This window comes from Geotrypetes seraphini, chromosome 8 (genome assembly GCF_902459505.1).
Source record: "Geotrypetes seraphini chromosome 8, aGeoSer1.1, whole genome shotgun sequence".
Classification (NCBI taxonomy): domain Eukaryota; kingdom Metazoa; phylum Chordata; class Amphibia; order Gymnophiona; family Dermophiidae; genus Geotrypetes; species Geotrypetes seraphini.
The window spans coordinates 62,275,526-62,296,918 of NC_047091.1; the positions used below are offsets into that span (position 1 = coordinate 62,275,526).

At 45.7% G+C, this 21,393-nt stretch overlaps 1 protein-coding gene across 12 annotated transcripts in view; it reads left to right on the plus strand.

The window, feature by feature from the left end:
- RYR1 (ryanodine receptor 1) overlaps positions 1-21,393 on the plus strand; it is a 314,039-nt gene that overhangs the window by 52,432 nt on the left and 240,214 nt on the right. For all 12 annotated transcript variants that reach the window (XM_033954047.1, XM_033954059.1, XM_033954057.1 and 9 more), the window contains 9 exons: positions 995-1,130; positions 2,163-2,258; positions 4,389-4,507; positions 5,718-5,851; positions 7,767-8,008; positions 10,263-10,455; positions 15,259-15,475; positions 18,293-18,397; positions 20,759-20,862. In XM_033954047.1, coding sequence (XP_033809938.1) covers positions 995-1,130; positions 2,163-2,258; positions 4,389-4,507; positions 5,718-5,851; positions 7,767-8,008; positions 10,263-10,455; positions 15,259-15,475; positions 18,293-18,397; positions 20,759-20,862 — 1,346 coding nt within the window. The remainder of the gene's footprint in view (positions 1-994; positions 1,131-2,162; positions 2,259-4,388; positions 4,508-5,717; positions 5,852-7,766; positions 8,009-10,262; positions 10,456-15,258; positions 15,476-18,292; positions 18,398-20,758; positions 20,863-21,393) is intronic.

The following is a 21,393-nucleotide window of genomic DNA, read 5'->3' on the forward strand; positions in this document are numbered from 1 at the left end:
TTTAAAAAAAATAAGATAAGTTTTCATGGCCAGTTTTCACTGTGGTTTTTTTGTGTTTGATATTATATATCTTTATATGTAATTTATTTTCCTGATTTTGTTAGGGTGATACAACAAAGAAAAATGGGGAGACCCAATGATCCACAGTGAAAAAATCCTCCGATGAAAACAAAAAACTGTGGATACAGATGTTCTGGAGATAATTTATTATATACTGTCATATAAAAACATGAAAATTCAATGAAAAAAGTACAATGATAAAAAATACAGTGGTAAAAATCCAATCCGGTTGGATTTTTACCACTGTATTTTTATCATTGTACTTTTTTCATTGAATTTTCTTTTTTTTTTTTTAATTTGAAATATTTTATTAGAATTTTGAAAAGTAATACAAGCAGAAAATGTGGATATCCATGCACAAACAAACTCTAGATACAGCAGCAAAACATAATCATGACTCAATGAAAAATCACAAAAGAGCAAAAACACAATAAATCAGATAGTCCCTCCAACTGAACTCCACCCCCCCTAACACAACAAACTGAAACAACCCACAATTGACAACCCCCTGTTGTTCCTTCAGGGAGTCATCTCCACAGAACAAATCCCCCAGATCCCCCCCTCCCAATAAACTTAAAGCAAAGTGTCCACTTTGTCCAGAATTACAGTCCAGGTCCGAACAGAAGAGAAATAATATCCGTGTCTTTTGGCAATCGAAAGCTCCATTTCACACATAGTGTGGAGCTTCAGAGACCATTCCAAAATAGTAGGGGGTTCAATCTGCTTTTTCATTGAATTTTCATGTTTTTATATGTCGGTATATAATAAATTATCTCCAGAACATCTGTATCCACAGTTTTTTGTTTTTGTTAGGGTGATAACAGAATTACCCTCTTGATGCAGTGAAAGAATTTCCTCCATGGTAGCCTCTAGGCTCGGGACACTCGGGATGCTTAGATCTTTTGCTTTACCTCTCCTGTGTCTTGCTGTTTAGGGAATGATCACCCTGGTCCTGGATTGCATTGATCGGCTGAATGTTTACAGCACGGCGGCACACTTTGCGGAGTTTGCTGGTGAGGAGGCGGCTGAGTCCTGGAAGGAGATTGTGAATCTTCTGTATGAACTGCTAGGTGAGTCCTTGCTCTCCTTGGCACTGGACACATTGTTGGCTTGTGGTGGGGCCATGCACACTCCTCCCTCCGTATTTGTAGGGGCACAGCCCCCTCATGAATAAGAGAAATTCCCAAATAGGGCCGATTCTGAACCACCTCCGTCTCCAGGACCTCTCCACACCTTACTTTTAAAGCCTGGTGGTCTAGCAGTGAAGCGGAGCAGGAATGATCATCCTATGCTCCTTCCCCGTGCAGAACGGTAAACAAAAATGACTGCCCTGAGTTCCCGTGGTCTCGTGAGACTACAGTGGGAACTCATAGCAGCCATTTATGTTCACAGCTCTGCATGGGGCAGAAGCATAGGAAAATCATTCCTGCCCTACTTCACTGCTAGACCACCAAGCTTTAAAAGTAAGGTGTGGAGAGGTCTGGGAGGTGGAGTGGTTTTGAGACTTGTGAATAACCGAGTTTGTGAATCCTAAACCCGTGAATATTGTGTGTGTGTGAGGGGGAGGGGGGGTTTAATGCTGGGGCTCCAGTGCATACAAAATTAATGTACAGGGGCCAAAGAGCGTGAAGGACCCTGACCAGGGGGCTGACTAACAGTGATCTAGGCCTCCAGGCATTAAGGATCATGGGCCCCTAATCACCTATCAAAAATGGATAAACTAAATGGGCACTAGAGGAGAATGGGATCCCTACTGCTGTAGGCCTTCGGGTGCTGTCCTCGTGTCCCAGTAGTCAGTCCACCCTGATCCTGGCTAAGCGCTCTTGTGTAAGGGTCGGTGAAGAGGGGAATCCAGTCATATGTGAGGATCTTGAGCTCTGCAGTATTTATCAGTGATTGGGGTCATGCTCATTCTGACGCAAGGGTTAGGATGGGAATGAGGGCTCACACTTCCAATCAGTTGTGGAAGTCCAGAATTTTGCTATAGGTGAGGACCCTGCAGTGTCAGTCTGGTGGGGTCTCACTCCCACTCGTGTGTCTGTCTAGTAACGGAAGGCGTGTTTCATGTTGCTTCTGTCTTACCGCCTTTTCTTTCTCACCAGCTGCTCTGATTCGTGGGAACCGATCAAACTGTGCCCTTTTCTCTAATAACCTGGACTGGCTAGTTAGTAAGCTGGATCGGCTTGAGGCCTCCTCAGGTGAGCACAAAGTTTCTCTAGAAAGGCTGCGTCAGGTCTGTTTTCTCCTAACTCTAGAGCTAAGATTCCTGTTTGGATATGAGACTGCTTTGTAATCTTAACCCATTATTCACCTGTTCAACACCCATGTTGTTTTAATCAGTCCTGTAATAAAAGAAACTCTCTAATTTTCTTATTTGTCCTGTTGTAAGCTCTGTAGTCAAAACAGAGAGAGAGTCAAAATGCAAAGCAATCAAGAAGCCCAAAAAGAAGCAGAAGTGGCCTTCAAGCCCTGAGTAGTCAAATTTCCATTTATCGAAGAACCTGACATGATCCGTGTTTCAGTGTATCTGCCTGCATCAGGGGTCATTCAATGTAATCCATACAAAGAACAATGGAAAGATAACCGAACTGATAACACCAAATATTGACTCTCTCATCAATCAGTATCCAGGGTATATAGCAAGAGTGAATTTAATCCAAGGTATAGCAAGAATGAAGTTTTGCATTAGCTGTGAATTCGCAGGTATAACTTCACTCTTGCTATACCTTGGATACCAATTATTGAGAAAGTCAATATTTGGTTTTATCTGTCCGGCTATCTTTCCATTGTTCTTCATATGGATTACATAGAATGACCCCAGACACAGGCGGATACACTGAAACATAACACGGACTGTGTTGGGTCCTTCAATAAATGGATGTTTAACTGCTCAGGACTTGAAGGCCCCTTGTGCTTCCTTTTGGGCTTCTTGTAAGCTCTATAGAGCAGGGACTGTCTCTTGTGTATTTGTGTGAAGTACTGTGTAAATCTAGTAGCATTATTGAAATGATTAGTTGTAGCAGCAGATGTGGGGGGTGCAAGAATCTGTAAATGCCGTATCTGGTCATTGATCTTCTCTCTGGTAACTTTGCTTGCATGGAATGTGGAAGAGCTGTATTCTGTGTTTTATTTGCAGACCTTCTTGAGTGGAGGCGTAGCCTAATGGTTAGAGTAATAGACTAAGAACCAGGGACACCCAGTTCAAATCCCACTGCAACCTTTTGAGATCTTTAGAGGAAAGGGAGAGGGGAGATATGATAGAAATTTTAATAATAAGTGGAGAAAAAGGCAGATACTGGATGGAAGGGGAACAGAGAGGAGGGGCAGATGCTGGATGGAAAGGGAGAAAGAGAGGGGACGACACTGGACAAAAGAGGGAGAAAGTGGAGAGAGGCAGACACCGGATGGCAAGGGAATGGAGAGGAGGGAGCAGACGCTTGATGGAAGTGGAAGAGAGAGGGTCAAATGCTATTTAGGGGAAAGAAAGAGGACAGAGTTATTGAGAGACAGAAATAAGAGGAAGTAAAATAGGGGAACTGGAATAAGGGAAAGAGATGGCAAGCTGTAGGTAGACATAGTTAAAAAAGAAGAAAAAAAAAGAGGGGGGGGAGAACTGTAAACTGTATCGTATGAAAGAATTAAATCTGAACAGAGGCAGAAAACTATATTGAAGAAAGCTGAGTGAAAAAGGAGAAGAAAAGAGTGAAAAATGACTAAATGACAGGAAATCTTGGCAAGAGAGTTAAGAGGAAGACAAGGAAACCAGAAACCAGAGACTAGGACCAACGTGATTAGAAAAAGTAAATGGGCAAACATCAAAGTCTTGTCCAACTTTTTTTCTATCAGGGACCACAATTTAAATCGCTTTCTGAAGAATAGGTGATACCTTTTTAAAATTGAACTGATGGTATTACATTTTTAACTAGTTTTCGGAGACCAAAATCTCCGTACGTTAGGACAGGCATATTAGAACAGCACTGTTCTGTCCAGACCTGAAAGAGGAGGTTTTGGTCTCTGAAAACTAGACAAAAATTTAGGCCCTCCTTTACAAAACCGTGCTAGCATTTTTAGTGCCAGCTGCGGCGGTAACCAACTCTAACGCTCATAGGAATTTTGAAAATGTTGTATTGGGGTCATTGTTGCTCTTGTTCTGGGCTATGCTCAATGTTCTTTTGGAGGTGCTGAATCAGGTAGATATGGATTCTCTTTGCAGGGATTCTGGAGCTTCTGTATTGGGGTGGACATTCTTGTTTCCGTGTTCTGTTCTGACGTGATTTTGGAGATGCTATATTATACCTGATAGTCTTGCCTCTTGGTTCTGTTTCCAGGGATTCTGGAGGTGCTGTATTGTGTGCTGATTGAAAGTCCAGAGGTTCTGAACATCATCAAAGAGAATCACATTAAATCGATTATCTCGTTGCTGGATAAACATGGCCGAAATCACAAGGTAAGGTCCAGGCACGGTGAACAGACCAGGGTAAGGTCGACAATCAATATCGTACCTTGCACACCTAACTGGGCAAAATTAGGCTCACCTTTTATGCAGTCCTACAGGCCTGGTTAGCAATGCAAGTCCTGGCATTGGATATCACTGGTGCTTTCATATTCCCAGCTCTACCCTGGACCACCTTGTTTCTGAATCGGCTGACCTCGGTACAGCTGGTTTTGAGAGTTTAATGTACCTTAATATCCTGTATTTGTCACCTAAGGCTTCACATTTGGAGTTTTAGACTATTTGGCTTTGTATTTAGTGATACATCTCCAGGATTGCTCATCACTTACACATCTCTGGAGTATTGACCCCTGACACAGGCATAGGTATTGCCGAAACATAGCCGTGTTGGTTTTTTCTATGTGTACCTCTAGATACTGGTGAAATTAATTGATTTTTGGTTCCATCTTTCATCGTGTACCCTTTCATCATCTCACTTATGCTTTTGGTTTATTAGCTAGTGAGTGCCATGGTGGTCAGAGCTGATAGCACAAATGAAAGTAGGGTGGATTAAACAGCTCTTCGTCAGGGGATAAACAAAACGATTCTTGACCAGAAAGTGGGTTTTCAAAGAACTTTATTTAATTTCCAATGAATCCAATATGGATCCACATTTCGGCAATGTCACGCCTTCATCAGGGGTAAACAATAGCGAGTCTAAAAAAACAATAATAAAAATAGACTTGAAACATCTATACATGCATTAAAAGTAAATAGAAACAATATGTAATCGTTTATCCCCGATGAAGGCAGAATATTGCCGAAATGTGGATCAATTTTGGGTTGATTGGCAATTAAATAAAGTTCTTGGAAGACCTATTTTCTGGCCAAGAGTCATTTTATTTATTCCCTGACGAAGAGTCATCTCATCCACCCTACTTTCATTTGTGCTTCTGGATTGTTCCGTGGGGTTTGATTGGGTTGGGTTTTTTGTTTGTTTTTTTTGGGGGGAGGGGGTTGTTTAGTGGGTCAGAACTGATATTAAGCAACAGTAGCCAGTTAAGTGCTCCTGAATATTGGCTTCAGCCCATTTGGCATGGTTTAGCAGGCAGGAATCTCTCCTGTCCTCTTAAACTACTCTAAATATCAACATTTCTTTGATTATCTTGCTCACTCTCTATCACTGTGTCTCCTCCTTCCTGTTCCCCTTTCTAAAATGCTCCAGGTTTTGGATGTTCTCTGCTCTCTTTGTGTCTGCAATGGTGTTGCTGTCCGATCCAATCAGAACCTCATCACAGAGAACCTGCTGCCAAGGCGAGACCTGCTCTTGCAAACCCAGATGATCAATTATGTTAGCAGGTACTGGGAAAGGGAGGGAAACACCGGGATGATGGCTGCAGCTGATTCTTTGCTTCTCAGCTGCTCTAGGCATGGCAGGCAGTGGAGGCTGATAGTCCAGGCTGATAGTCCAGAGTCTTTGCACTGAACCAGGGTAGATTCATGACTGAAACATAAACATAGATGACCCCTCCCACCCCTACCTACACATAGTGAGGTGATGCTAGCGTACAAGGGAAAGCTCCTATCCTCAAACCTTCCCCAAAGATTGTCAGAAGTATGAGCACCTTGAGGAAGTAATTGGATCTAGGTCATGGCTACACAGTTCCAGTCCTTGAGGTCCAAAGACAGGCCAGGGTTTCAGGATATCCACAATGAACAGGCATGAGAGAGAGCGTTGCATACTGAGGAGGCAGGGCATGCAAATCTCTCTATGCTTATTCATTGTGGCTATCCTGAGTGCCTGGTCTGCTTGTGGACCTCAAGGACCGGAATTGGGTAGCTCTGATCTAGGTCATACGTTACTCTACATATTATACGTAGTTAATCCCGTTATATTTAAATCTTTTTATTAAACAATGACAACAGCAGGAACAACAAAAGTGTAAGATAAGGTTTACAATGGAAACTAGCTACCGCGGAAGATTAAGAACATAAGAAGCGCCATCTCCGGAACAGACCCTAGGTCCATCAAGTCCGGCGATCCGCACACGCGGAGGCCCCGCCAGGTGTACCCTGGCATAGTTTTGGTCCCCATATCGCTCCAAGCTTCTCGTAAAGAGAAGTGCATCTAGCCTACCCCTACCCATGTCACTTCATGCCACTCATAAGGAGATGTAAGGATTGGACTCTTATGTCCTCCACAGTCATGATCAACAGCCCTACCCCGCAGAAAGAACTCTGCCCACCCCCCTTCCCTCCCTCCCCCACCAACAGAAATACTACAGTACACAGACGGGGCTAGATGTCAAACAGGTATACCAGAATACAATTGGAGTCTATTTAGGATATGGCTATGACTAGCAGGGGACAAAATGTAATCCCGTTATAGGTAGGACAGAATCCCTGCCCTGGGTGCACCTCTTGTTCTGTGCTATTCATCTTATGCTGTTATCGCTGAATGATGATGGACCAGGACAACTTCCTCAAGGCACCTTTATATTTTGGGGAATGTCCCGTACCTTGATCAGTACCCTTCTACTGGTAAAAGAGAGAACAGTGCTTCTTAACTGCATTGACTAACCTCGGTTACATCTGAAGTACGAAGGACCCGATGGTTTCATGGGCCTTCCTGTTCTGCAGGGTTCAAATTCCTGGTGAAAGCTAGGCAGAGGAGGAGGTAGACATAGATCAACAGTGCTGTCCCGGAGCAGCAAAATTGTGTGGGGGAGGGGAGGTGAGACGGTTCTAAAGGTTGCAGTTAGTTGCAGTGGATCTGGGCCACAAAGTTCCATCACTTTCCCACTGAGGGGAAAAGGACTCCCTGAGGCAGGGGGCAGTTTTGGAGGCATCAGCCCTCCTTTCATCTCTGTAGCTTTCATTGTGCAGTAGAGCTTGTAACAAAAGGTTGCCGAGACAAGTATGGACTCCTGTCCAAGCCATGTCTGACCTTCCAAGGAAGAAGGTTGGTGGCTCCGCTTAGGAGCGACAAAACCCTAAATCTGTTTACTGACTATTTAACCAAAAGCAGAAGTATTACAAAGCCGGAATGCACTCAGGGCCTCGAAGGCTCCCTGGGCCACACATTCTCCTTTTCCCACTATCCAGGAAGTGATATTATGTAAATGCTTCCTTCTACCTCACAAACCAGTTGGAAACCAGGGGAATAGGAAAGGGGGGAAATCTAAAGTGACTGGGGTGGTATTGCAGCACATTGATGTGTTCCTAGTGCAGTCTCTTATGCAGTCTCTTTTTCTCTCTCTCTCTCTCTCTCTAGCATGCGTCCTAACATTGTTCTGGGCACGTGTGAGGGATCCACACAATATAAGAAGTGGTACTATGAAATGATCGTGGACCATGTCGAACCTTTTGTGACAGCTCAAGCTACACATTTACGAGTTGGCTGGGCCATGACAGAGGGTTACACCCCTTACCCTGGGGGCGGAGAGGGCTGGGGGGCAAATGGTGTGGGGGATGATCTCTATTCCTTTGGATTTGATGGGCTGCACCTGTGGTCAGGTAATCATGACTCCTCACCCTCTTCTTCCCTCCATCTTTCTCTTCTATCTTTTCATGTTTCCCTTCTCACCATTACTCTCCCTCCCCTCCTTCCATCTTTCCTTCCCTATTGTATTACCTTTCCCTCTTACCCTCCTTTTCCCCCCTCATTTCATCTCTTGCCTCTTATATGTTTTCTCCTCTTCTCTTCTTTCCTCACACCTTTTTCTTTTTTTCCCCCTTCCTGTTCCCTTTTAACTCCAACTTCCTTTGTTCCCTTCCTTTCTCTTATGTTTTGTTACCCTCTTGAATTTGCAAAGACACTTGAGGGTGATCCAAAGAGTGTGATGTACTGCTCCATTGAGTGGGGTTTTACTTATGGTGCATTTGGGGTAAAATTTGGAAAGATCTGCCTGTTTTACTCCTTTACAAGCATCTTCTGTTTCTCTCTTCCACCACTTCCTCAAGCCTAGTATCTTATATCTCACTGTTCCACCTCAGTCTAGCATCTCCCTCTCCCTCTTCCTTCCCTCAGGTCTAGCCTCTCCTCTTTCACTCTCGCCCCCATCTAGCTTCTCTCCTCTCCCCCCCCTCAAACTAGTGTCTCCCCTTCTCCTCTCCCTTCCTTCCAGCCACATGGCCCAGCATCTCCCTGTCCTCTTTCCACTCCCTTCAATTCTTCATCTCAGTCCGGCATGTCTCTTCTCTGTTTTCTCCATCTTCCTGCAGTCTAGAATCCCTCATTCCCTGTATAGTCCAACACATTTTGTCCTCCCCACTGATCCAGCATCTTTCCATGTCTCATCACCTTCTCCTAAGTAGCCTAACATCTCCCCATCTCTTCCCCCCCCCCACACACACACACCAAAGTCCAGAAATCTCTTTGTGGGCCCAGCTTCTCCCTTCTCTCCACTCTCTCTTCTCCTTCCCCCCATTGCTGCCACAATCCAGCATTTCTCTGCTCTCCTTTCTCCGTAATATAGTCTAACATCTCCCCTTTTTTTCCATTCCTCAGCTGTTCCCCTACTTTACCATTGTGGTTGGCAGCCAGAACTTGTCATAGGGGAGTTAAGATGAAATGAAAGAATGGACCTTTCAGACTAGGTTGCTCTGAAGGCTTGCTATGTTTCTGCCCACTCTAATGCATACTTCTTGTTATGGAATGGATTGGGCACAACCTCCAGCACAACCTAGACTGAAAAGTTCTGCATTTCCTTTCCATCTTGGCTCCCTTCCTGGAGCTGCTGAAATGCATAAGAGGAGGAGGCCTTGACATAGGGTTACCATATGTGTGAAGACAAAAAAGAAGACCCCCACCCACAACTCTACCCAGAGCCCACCCATTTCCTTGGTCCCCCTTCCCATTCTCTGTACCCTTTTAATGCTTCTCTCTTTCCCTTCCTCCCCATGAGTGCTTCTCTCTCTTTTTCTTTCTTTCCAACCCCCCTTCCAACACCTAACCTCTACCCTATGGGTGCTCCTCTCTCTCCCTCCAACCTCCTCTCCTGCTGTTTCAGTCTCTCTCTTCCGAACCAGCACTGCTCTACTCCATGCTGTTTCTTAGCACTATCTCCTTTCTGTAATGCTTCTCTAGCCATCCCTCCAACCATGCTGTTTCTCTAGTCCCCTCCATGTTATTTCTCCCTCCCTCCCTTCATGCTGTTTTAACAGCACCTATCCTTCTTTCCTTTCTTCATGCTGTTTCTCAAGCCCCTCTCTATGCTTTCTAGCAATTCTCCCTCCCCTCCCTTTCTTCATGCTGTTTCTCAAGCCCCCTCCCCTCTCTGATGCTGCTCTCTAGCTCCTGACTCCCTCACCTACCTCTTCCTCAGGCTGGCTGCTGTAATCAAATCTTTGGGCAACCAGCAGTAGCAGTGAGGAGCGCCTACTGCTGCTGGTCTGGCCCAGAAGCCACGTCTCTGCAGCGACTTCCTGTTCCCATGTAGTTGGGACTTGCAAAAAGGTGGCTTCCAGGATAGGCTGGCGGTAGCAGGCTTACCTCATTGCTGCTGCCTGCTGCCCGAAGATTCAATTACAGCGGCCGGACCCAGGGAGGAGGTAGGTGGGGGAGTTGGGAGAGCCGGCTAAACCCAGACAGATCCTCCCATTTTGGAAAAAACTGTCCAGGCGTTTTCCCAGATGTCTGATAATCTTACCTTGACATGCAAACTGAGTGTCATATGCCTAACATGCATAATTTGGTTTGTCTGAGTTTAGTTGTGTGCCTGGTCTCTTTGTAGGACTCGCTGAGATTCTTCTGTCTGTCTTTGATCAGGTCGCATAGCCCGAGCAGTGGCCTCGCCCAATCAGCATCAGCTGGCAGCCGATGATGTCATCAGTTGCTGCCTGGATCTCAGTGTGCCTAGCATCTCCTTTCGCATTAATGGCTTCCCTGTGCAGGGCATGTTTGAAAACTTTAACCTTGATGGACTCTTTTACCCTGTTGTGAGCTTCTCTGCTGGTATCAAGTGAGTCTGCTACTTGGAAAGATAATGCCTTATATAATACAACCAGGACATTATACCGGGGTGGGAAATATAACTGGAAAGTTATATCTGATGAAATACACCTGGGAAGATATTTCTGTTCAGATAAACACCTGGAAAGTTACACCCAGGGAAGCAGACAGAGACAGTAGTTCTGTAACAGGGCCCCTGGTAGGAGTTTGCTCCATATAGGTTCTTATTTTCCTTTATACACGGGGTCCAGAATAAAAGGGATCCCCAGCATTTCCCCATTCTTCTCCGTGAGACCGTTGAATAGCGCATTGCAGTAATCCAAGCGGGAGAGTACTAAGGGAAAGAGTAGTAGGCGAAGTCAGACTCTTAAAAGTAGATCCTTATTTTTCGGAGTTATCTCAGGTAGTAAAATGAGGACGACATCACCTGAGAGATATGGTCAGAAAACGACAGGTTGCAATCACAGAGTATTCCTAGGCTGCACACATGGGGCTCCTTTTACTAAGCCGTGTTAGGGCTTTAACGCGTGGAATAGCGCGCACTACAATGCCGCGCACGCTAGACCTTAATGCCAGCATTGAGCTGGCTTTAATTGTAGAAGCATAGTGCGCGGTAATTTTCTGCATGCGCTAAAAACGCTAGCATACCTTAGTAAAAAGAGCTCTTGGTCTTTCGCAATTAGAATAGTCGAGTCCCAGCGCTCATAGGAGTTCTGATGTCAGCAACACACAAAAAAATATTTTGCATTTTTTGGTGTGGAGGGCGTATTTGGGGGCAGAGTGTAGGCATGACCTATGCTAATTGGTTAGTACACGCTGATTAGTTAGAGATGGAGCCCTTAAATTAGCACATGGCCATTAATGGGGAATAAAAAATATTTGGAGCCATTTTAGAACGACGCTCAAAAATGGCCTCAGCACAAGGGAAACCCACATACTTAAAATAGTACAGCCTACCATTTAGAATGGCTTTGTAAAAGGACCCCTAAGGGCCGGATTCTCTAAATGGCACCGTTGTTGGCGGTCGCTGATCATATGTCAATCACATGATGGGGCCATTTAGAAAATCGCGCCTCCGGCAAAGGTAGGTGCCAGAAATATAGGCCAAGGTTTTCAATTGTGCCTCCGGAAGCAATTACCAGCACCTAACGCAGGGGTGGGCAACTCTGGTCCTCGAGGGCCGGAATCCAGTCGGGTTTTCAGGATTTCCCCAATGAATATGCATTGAAAGCAGTGCATGCAAATACATCTCATGCATATTCATTGGGGAAATCCTGAAAACTCAACTGGATTTCGGCCCTTGAGGACCGGAGTTGCCCACCCTTAACCTAGCATTAGCCAGTAAGCACTTTGAAATTTTTAAAAGTAGTATTTTACATAGCATTTTTTCACTTAACTTAGGTGCTGTTTAGAGAATATGAGCCTAAATGTTTTTAATTTATAACATTTTATTGAAAGAATCAGGATACAATAATATAATACAAAGAGATATTCATTACAAGTAGATTCACAATTGTGATATTTCCATACATATTTCTATCATTCCTCCAAAATATATTTCCATATGATCTATTCCATCCCCCTTCCCTTCCCCCCCATTCTTTTATTTCCAAATTATAACATTGTATTGAAGGAATTAAGCAAATATACAATAATAGAGTAGATTCTGCACCGTTCACAGAGGAGAGTGTTTATGAGCAACTTGAAAAACTGAAGGTGGACAAAGCGATGGGACCAGACAGGATCTGCAAAAGTTAGAGGAATGGTCTAATGCCTGGCAACTAAAATTAATTGCAAAGAAATGCAGAGTAATGCATTTGGGGATTAATAATCGGAAGGAACCGTATATGCTGGGAGCTGAGAAGCTGATATGCACGAACGGGGAGAGGGACCTTGGGGGTGATAGTGTCTGAACATCTAAAGGTGAAAAAACAGCGTGACAAGGCGATGGCTGCTGCCAGAAGGATGCTAGGCTGTATAAAGAGAGGCGTAGTCAGTAGAAGAAAGAAGGTGTTGATGCCCCTGTACAGGTCGTTGGTGAGGCCCCACTTGGAGTATTGTGTTCAGTTTTGGAGACCATATCTGGCGAAGGACGTAAGAAGACTTGAAGCGGTCCAAAGGAGGGTGACGAAAATGATAGGAGGCTTGCACCAGAAGACGTATGAGGAGAGACTGGAAGCCCTTAATATATGTATACCCTAGAGAAAAGGAGGGACAGGGGAGATATGATTCAGACGTTCAAATACTTGAAGGGTATTAACGTAGAACAAAATCTTTTCCAGAGAAAGGAAAATGATAAAACCAGAGGACATAATTTGAGGTTGAGGAGTGGTAGATTCAAGAGCAATGTTAGGAAATTCTACTTTACGGAGAGGGTGGTAGATGCCTGGAATGCGCTCCCGAGAGAGGTGGTGGAGAGGAAAACGGTGATGGAGTTCAAAAAAGCAGGGGATAAACACAGAGGATCTAGAATCAGAAAATAATATTAAATATTGAACTAAGGCCAGTACTGGGCAGACTTGCACGGTCTGTATGTGGCCATTTGGGGGAGGATGGACTGGTGGAGAGGGCTTCAATGGCTGGGAGGGTGTAGATGGGCTGGAGTAGGTTTTGACGGAGATTTTGGCAGTTGGAACCCAAGCACAGTACCGGATAGTGCTTTGGATTCTTGCCCAGAAATAGCTAAGAAGGAAAAATTTTTAAAATTTTAATTGAATCAAGTTGGGTAGACTGGATGGACCATTCGGGTCTTTATCTGCTGTCATCTATTATGTTACTATGTTATTTTTAACACGTGGTTTTCTGCACGCTGAGGCCACTTTTTAGCATAGGTCCTGGCTTTGAAAATCCAAAAATAACGCCGTTGGTGGCAAGCAAAATGCTCACCATCTGATGGCTAAATATCAGACCCCTAATCTTTTTATAGGCTTGCTCCTTACATAAGTTATACAGAATGGCATTTGGGTGAAATTTTGGTAAACACCATTATTTTAACCATCTAGGGCTCCTTTTAAGGTGCGTTAGGGCCTTAATGCGTAGAATAGCGCGCGCTAGCTGCTACCGCCTCTTTTTAAGCAGGCGGCAATTTTTCAGCTAGCGCATGCTATTTTTGTGCGCGCGCTATAAACGCTAGTGCACCTTAGTAAAAGGAGCCCTTAAACATTACATTACATAAATATTTATTCATCACTAATATATTTTATTCACTAATATACTTTATTCATCACTAATATATTTTGACATGTAGCTCCCGATTGGTAAGGCCCGATTTTAGTACAGGAAGAGGCGGTCGGAGCATACAGCGAGTGATTTCCTTCACTCGCCGGCGCTCTGGCTGCCCTCTCCTGCCTCTCCATCTGCCCTCTCCTGCCCGGTCATTCGTGGTGGGAAAATACCGTGAATGACTGGAACTGCGAACCGCCAACCGTGAATTCGTGGGGGAGCACTGTACATCTAGGATTCAGAAATCTTAATCTCAGGTGATTGCTAATCAAGTATAGGTGGTAGTTCCCTATGAGGAGAGGCTAAATTGGAGAAGAGACAGATCAGGGGTAATATGATAAGAGTTCTATAAATTAATGAGTGGAGTGGAAAGGGTAGATGTGAATCGCTTGTTCTCTCTTTCAAAAAATACTAGGACTAGGTGGGCACGCGATGAAGCTACGAAGTAGTATATTTAAAAGAAACCAGAGAAAATATTTCTTCACACAACGTGTAATTAAAATCTGATTTCACCACATTCTCTGGCAACAAATTCCAGTTAGCTTAGCTAATTTCCTAAAAGAGACGTTCATAGGCCACTGTTTATTCCTAGGATAAGCAGCATAGAATCTGTTTTGCTACTTGGGATCTAGCTAGGTACTTGGGACTTGGGTTGGCCACTGTTGGAAACAGGATGCTGGACTTGATGGACCTTCAGTCTGTCCCAGTATGGCAGCTCTATTCTTATGTGAGCCAAGTGTAGGATAATCAAGTCATAATCAAGCCGTTCTGAGCTCTTTGGGGGACAATGGGATAGAAAGCAAATTGTGACATCACTGATGAGGTTGGCTCTTAGGCATTGGTAGAATGAGGCATTATGACATCACAATCTCAGCTCTGGAATGTTGCTACTCGGGTTTCTGCCAGGTACTTGTGACCTCGATTGGCCATTGTTAGAAACAGGACACTGGGCTTGATGGACCTTTGGTCTGTCCCAGAATGGCAATTCTTATGTTCTTACTAAATTCATTTTATAGTCTGGGATTTCTCCATGGAAGATCAAGAAAACCAATGTACAAAGAAGCTAATGCGATGTCAGAAATAAAGGCGTCATCTTATCATATCTTGTCGCTAAGAATATAAGCAACATTCTGGCTGGTCTGTAATTTTTTGTATAGTTACTACGCAGCCTACATAAAAACGTTACAGTAATCTAGCTGAGACAATACAGGTGATTGAACCAATAGCCAAACATGTTCTCTGTCAAAGCAGTGACAAATTTGTCTTAATTTTCTCAGTGTCACAAACACTCTCCTAGATAAAACTCGTTCCCGAGCTTCCCATGTTCAGATGCCTATCAAATATCATCCCCCAAATTCTCAATTTCGATTCCAGTTTCAGGGAATACCAAATGTGTATCATCACTAGTGATCGTAGGTGAATTTAACAGTAAGAATCTGGTTTTGTCCTTGTTCGTTTTCAGTTTCATACCATAGGCCCAATCATCAACTAGATTTATAACTTTGCAAATTTCGGTATAGACGTTAAGACCTTTTGGAGTTACGCCCGTGGTCTTGTTTTGCCTCTTACGCCTTTTTTTTCTCTTGTATAGGGTTCGCTTCCTCCTGGGGGGCCGCCATGGAGAATTCAAGTTCCTGCCGCCTCCAGGATATACCCCCTGCTACGAAGCACTGTTGCCTCGGGAAAGGATGAGGGTTGAGCCCATCAAAGAGTATAAACATGATTTCCAAGAGATCCGTAACCTGCTGGGGCCATCCAAATCCCTCACGCACACCTCTTTCACGCCCTACCCTGTGGACACCGTGCAGGTGAGAGCAGAGGGGACAGCACACTGGGGTGTAAGCATAAAGCTTGGACTGGTGGGGGCCAGAGGTCTTCATCACAGATATTTAAAATATCGCTTTTGACGTTCAAAGCTAGGCAGGATCACACACCAGCATTTATAGACAAATTACTTGTCCCTTACATTCCTTCACTAGCCAAATTCATAGCCTTTTTAAAAAGCCTTTTTATTTAAGGAAGTGTATGATATGTTAATATAGGTTTTTAAAATTATTATTTAAATTATTTTTTTAGCCTTTCTTTTTTCCCTCATGTTGTTTTACTTTGTTATTGTTTTCTTTCTTATCACGAAAATGGAGTTCTTCCTTCCCCCCCCTTTTCACTTTTGTCCTACAAAATTATCATTATGGGGTCCTTTTACTGAGATGCGCTAGCCGTTTTAGCGCGTGCGAATGCGTCCATTATATCCTATGGACGCGTTCGCGGGCATTAGCATTTAGCGTGCGCTAAATCGGCTACCGCACCTTAGTAAAAGGACTACTGTGTCTTTCTCAATGTTATTTATTTATTTGTGCGTAATTTTTATTTATTTTTTTACCTTTTTAATTGTAAACCGCACAGACAATTGATGTGAGGTATATCGAGCCTTTAATAAACTTGAAATTTGCTTTGAAGTACTTGTATGTAAACCGCTTTAAGTGTGGTTGTAAAACTACATAAAGGTGGTATTCAAGTCCTAATCCCTTTCCCTGATGTCATAATGCCTCATTCCACCAATAAGAGCCAACCTCATCAGTGATGTCACAATGGCTTCACTGTTCTATACTTGGCTCATTGGAGGCGAGTGTAGCACAGTGGTTAGAGCTACAGTCTCAGCACCCTGAGGTTGTGGGTTCAAATCCTGCATTGCTCCTTGTGACCCTGGGCAAGTCACTTAACCCCCCGTTGCCCCAAGTACATTAGATAGATCGTGAGCCCTCTGGAACAGACAGGGAAAATGCTTGAAGTACCTGTATATAAACCGCTTTGAGTGTAGTTGTAAAACTACAAAAAGGCGGTATACAACTCCCCAATCCTGTTCGCTCTTTCTGAGGCCATTGGCGATTGTCTGTCTGTATAATACCCCTCTTCCCCACACAATATAATTCGGACACCGTGGGCCCCTCGTGTGGGTGGGACCTGGGGCGTCTGGGCCGGTCGGGGACTTCTGGGGGGGGGGGGCTGGGGAAGTCCCTGATTGTCCATTTGTTTTGGCCAATCGGGGACTTCCTTTGGCTCCTTCCTGGAGAGGTCCCTGGTTGGCTAGGACACCTCGGGCCCCTCCTGAGGTGTCTGGGCCCGTTGGAGCCTTGGGCCTCTCCACGTGCTTCACATTGTGGCATTTGTTTTGGTCAATCGGGGACTTCCTTGGGCTCTTTCCTGTAGAGGTCCCTGGTTGGCTCGGACACCTCGGGCCCCTCCCGAGGCATCTGGGCTGGTTGGAGCCATGGGCCCCTCCCCATGCTTCACGTGGTGTGCCGGGGAGGGGCCTAGGGCCCAGTGTTGTCATAGAAACATAGAATATGATGGCAGAAAAGGGCCGATGGCCCAACAAGTCTGCCCACTCGAGAACCCTCCCTCCAACTAGTCTGCCTGCTTAAGGACCCTTCTTCCCTGGAGTATCTATCGATTGAGCATAACTCCGTAGTACTCCCACCTGTTTGTCCCATCGACTCTTGAAGTCGATCATGTTACTGGCCTCGACCACCTGGTGGGGAAGATCATTCCATCGATCAATCACCCGTTCAGTGAAGAAGTATTTCCTAGTGTCACCATGAAATCTTCCTCCCTTAAGTTTTAGTGGATGCCCTCTTGTCGCCGTGGGACCCTTTAGAAAAAAGATTTCCTCCTCCACTTTGATGTGCATGAGAGGAGCAGCGAGTGTTTTCAGTGCCTCCTGCTCCGAACTTCGATGTATTTTTGACTTCCCTAACCCTAGTTCCTCCTGTATCAAGTCTGTCTGTGCCTCACCTTCCATTCATGTCTTAATTAAGTAATGCCCCCATTCTTTTAGAACTGTACCCTTATTTTAATATGTTATTTATAGTATTGTAAACCGACCAGATACTTTTTGATGGTCGGTATATCAAATCTAATATAATAAAGCCCTAAGCGTGCATGCGCACTCCCACCTGCGTGCTCCCGTTTTCCGTGAGATGTAGGGAGCCGCAGGTAGGAGTGCGCATGCGCACGGCGGCACGGAGCCTGTCGGACACGGCGGCTCTTGCAGTCTGAAGGATGTGAACTAGCCAGGGCGATGTCAGCGGGGGCCGGAATGGACTTTAATTGCTGCCTCCTAGGCTTCTCCTTCTGCTCCGGCTGGGCCCGCGTAAAAAAACAAACAAACCCAGAGCTCGCTTCGGGTCCGGCAAGGTCTGCGGGTCCTGAAACCTTCCGATTGAAGCAGCAGTGTGTAGAGTGCTGCAGACGCTGCTGGAATCGGAAGGTTTGTTGGGACTGCGGGAAGGGAAGTGGGGGGGTAGGGGAAGCGCTGCTGCTGCACAGGGAAGTGGTGTGGGGGAAGGGAAATGGAAGAGGAGGGAATCCTGCTGTGGCTGCTGCACAGGGAAGTGGTGGGAGAGAAATGCTGCTGCATAGGAGACAGGGAGAGAGACAGATAGAAAGAAAAAAAGAAAGACACAGGGGCAGACAAAGGGGGCCAGGGAGAGAGACAGACAGCGGGAGGGAGAGAGAGACAGAAATAAAGACACACAGACATATATTCTAGCACCTGTTAATGTAACGGGCTAAAATACTAGTAATGAATAAACTTGGAAACCATCGCTCTGATTCTATCGTTTTAGATTGTGCTCCCCCCACACCTGGAGAGGATTCGGGAGAAGTTAGCGGAAAATGTCCATGAGCTCTGGGCTTTGACTAGGATTGAGCAAGGCTGGACCTATGGACCGGTAAGTGCTGTGTGCACCAGGCAGAGCTCTACCAACCAGCAGCTAGAGAAAAGATATGGAGCTGAGACAAGTCACTCCATTGCTGCTTTTGGGGCTGAGGGTTCTGGAAGCTTCCTTGAGGAAAGGTGACCAGATCATGCATGTCATAAGGGTTATACTGAGCTGGTCATGGATTTTATTCCCATTGCATGCCTAGGCTTGCGTTCTCTGCCTTTCCTGTCAAATCAGAAGTGGATCCTCTTATATTTTATGACCTGGAGTGATATGGCTGCCTTAAAAGCTTCCTTGTCGGAGCTACCATTCAATTACTGTGTATTATGCTCTTAGATCCTTTCTGACAGCAGCACCAGCTTATCTGGGCCTCGTTTTCATATGGCATACTAAGATTCATGGTCCAGGACTTCTGGGCTACATTACCACATTGCATATTCAGTGGCGTAGCGAGGGTGAGAAGCACCCGGGGTGGTGGTGCCCCTCCACTAGCTTCGTCTCTGTACCCCCCTCCCGATCCCGCCTGCCCTGCACGCCCCCCTTGCCTTCCCCCGCACCCGGAAGTGACGTTAACGGGAGAGCCGATGGGGTCGCGAAGAGCACGTAGTTGATGGCCGTGAACAACAATTTCAACTAGAGGTATGGGGGAAGGGGGCGTGTGCATGGAGGGGTGGAATGCGAAGAGGCGGGGGGCAGAAAGGAGGAGGGGTGCCAGTGTCTCTGCCAACATGGCGCCCAGGGCAGAGCGCCCCCCTTGCACCCCCCCTTACTACACCACTGTCCCTATTACAGTATACCACCGCGAATTCATGGTTCGCGGTATTTTCTGTCCGCCTCATCCGGTCAGAAAATACTGCGAATGACTGGCCAATGGAAAAGCTCTCTTTCACTATGCTGCCTATTACCAATTCCGCACAGCCAGCGTTCTCTTCTCCAACCTGTATTCTTCCTTGGCCGCAAGCCCATATGCCCCCCTCCCACAACGTGAGCTCCTCACTTCAGCACAGTACAAGGAGACGCCACTGACTTACCAATAGAAAAGCTCTCTGTCACTCCGCACAGCCAGCCTCCCTTTCCCCAACCTGCGTTCTTCCCTGGCCATGCGCCCACGTGCCCCCTCCCACAACGCGAGCTCCTCGCTTCAGCATGGTACAAGGAGACCGCCGCCGACTAAGGCGACCACAACCAGGTAAGCAGCGCAGCCCGGGCCGGGGATGAAGGCAGGGAGTGCTGACCTTCAGAAAACACCCAAACAAAGCAGGTGGGGCCGGAGCAAGAGAGGAGGAGGAGGGGAAGTGCTGATTACAGTACTCTTCCGATATTCGCGGTTTTTCAACATTCGCGGTCACTCTGTGATCCTAACCCCCGTGAATTTCAGAGGAGTACTCTATACCGTATGCTATATGACTTACAGTCCACTGACATTTCTACATATATATTTCTCTATGAGACTATTTAGGCCACATTAATATACAGGGCTGGATTTTCCTATAGACTAACTAGGCTTCAGCCTAGGGCCTCAAGATCAAGAGGGGCCTACATTCAAATTGTTAGCAAAATTAAAATTACACTATTCTAAAAACAGTGAACACTAAAACACTGAACCGAAAATAAGGAGAAATTCTATGCTTCGGGATCGGAACCGGCTCCGGCCGCAACGGGGCGCCGACTCGGCTTCTCCCTTTCTTTTTCTCGCCCTGGGAGGAGGATCGGGGAGGGAAAGATGTCAGTCCAGAAACAGCTGGGCAAAGCCCAGCCCTGCGGGGAGAGAGGCAAAACGTGGATCCATCACGACAGGGCGGCCCAGGCTGGCATCGGGGGGGGGGGGATTCAGTGGAAGGGGGATGGGAGGCAGGCAGGCTGGCATCGGAGGTGGGGTGGGGGGTTTAATGGAAGGCAGGCAGGCAGGATGGCATGGGGGGGTGTTCAATGGAAGAGGGATGGGAGGCATCGGAGGGGGGGTGAGGTGAGGAAGGATGCACTGGGGGCACTATGGACATAGGAAGGGGCAATGTTTTGTGTTATATTTGATTAGTTATTGTTACAAGTACTATATATGGTGCTGAGAATAAATGTCCAAATAAGTGTTCTCGACTTTTTTTTATTTATTATCCGTGTCACATTTTTTTATAAAGGTTAGTACCAATAACAACATGTTTCATTTAACATATTGATATATATCACAGTAATGATGTATTTTATTATCTCTCATGTAATTTACAAACTTAAAAATGGGAGGTGAAAGGGCCTCATAAGTGGAATAGCCTAGGGCCTCTTTTCATCTAAATCCGGCCCTGTGAATATACCAAACGCAGACTCTTTGATTGGAGGGGAGGAGGATCTGACTGCACTGATTCTCTGCTTTCCCAGGTTCGGGATGATAACAAGATGCTGCACCCATGTCTGCTAGACTTTCACAGTTTGCCTGACACCGAGAGGAACTACAATCTGCTCATGTCTGGAGAGACCCTGAAGTAAGAGCCTCCCGTGAGGGGGAGCCTGAAGGAGAGGAAAAGGGAATGAAATCCTTATCCCAAATAATTCAGATATAATTTCTTACACAGCCAGCCCTGCAGAACACCTACCCCCTCTTTTACAAAGGCGCTAAGCGTTTTAGTGCACGCTAATCGATGAAGCGTGTGCTAAAATGCTAACGCGTCCATAGGATATAAGTTAGCGCACGCGCTAAATCGGCTACCGCACCTTAGTAAAAGGACCCGCTAGAGCAGGGGTGTCAAAGTCCCTCCTCGAGGGCCACAATCCAGTCAGGTTTTCAGGATTTCCCCAATGAATATGCATGTGATCTATTAGTATACAATGAAAGCAGTGCATGCAAATAGATCTCATGCATATTCATTGGGGAAATCCTGAAAACCCGACTGGATTGCGGCCCTCGAGGAGGGACTTTGACACCCCTGCGCTAGAGTGTGGGGCATAACCAAACCAACTCCAAAACAACACTTTAATTCAAATACTACACATCACAGTAAAAATGATAAAATAAC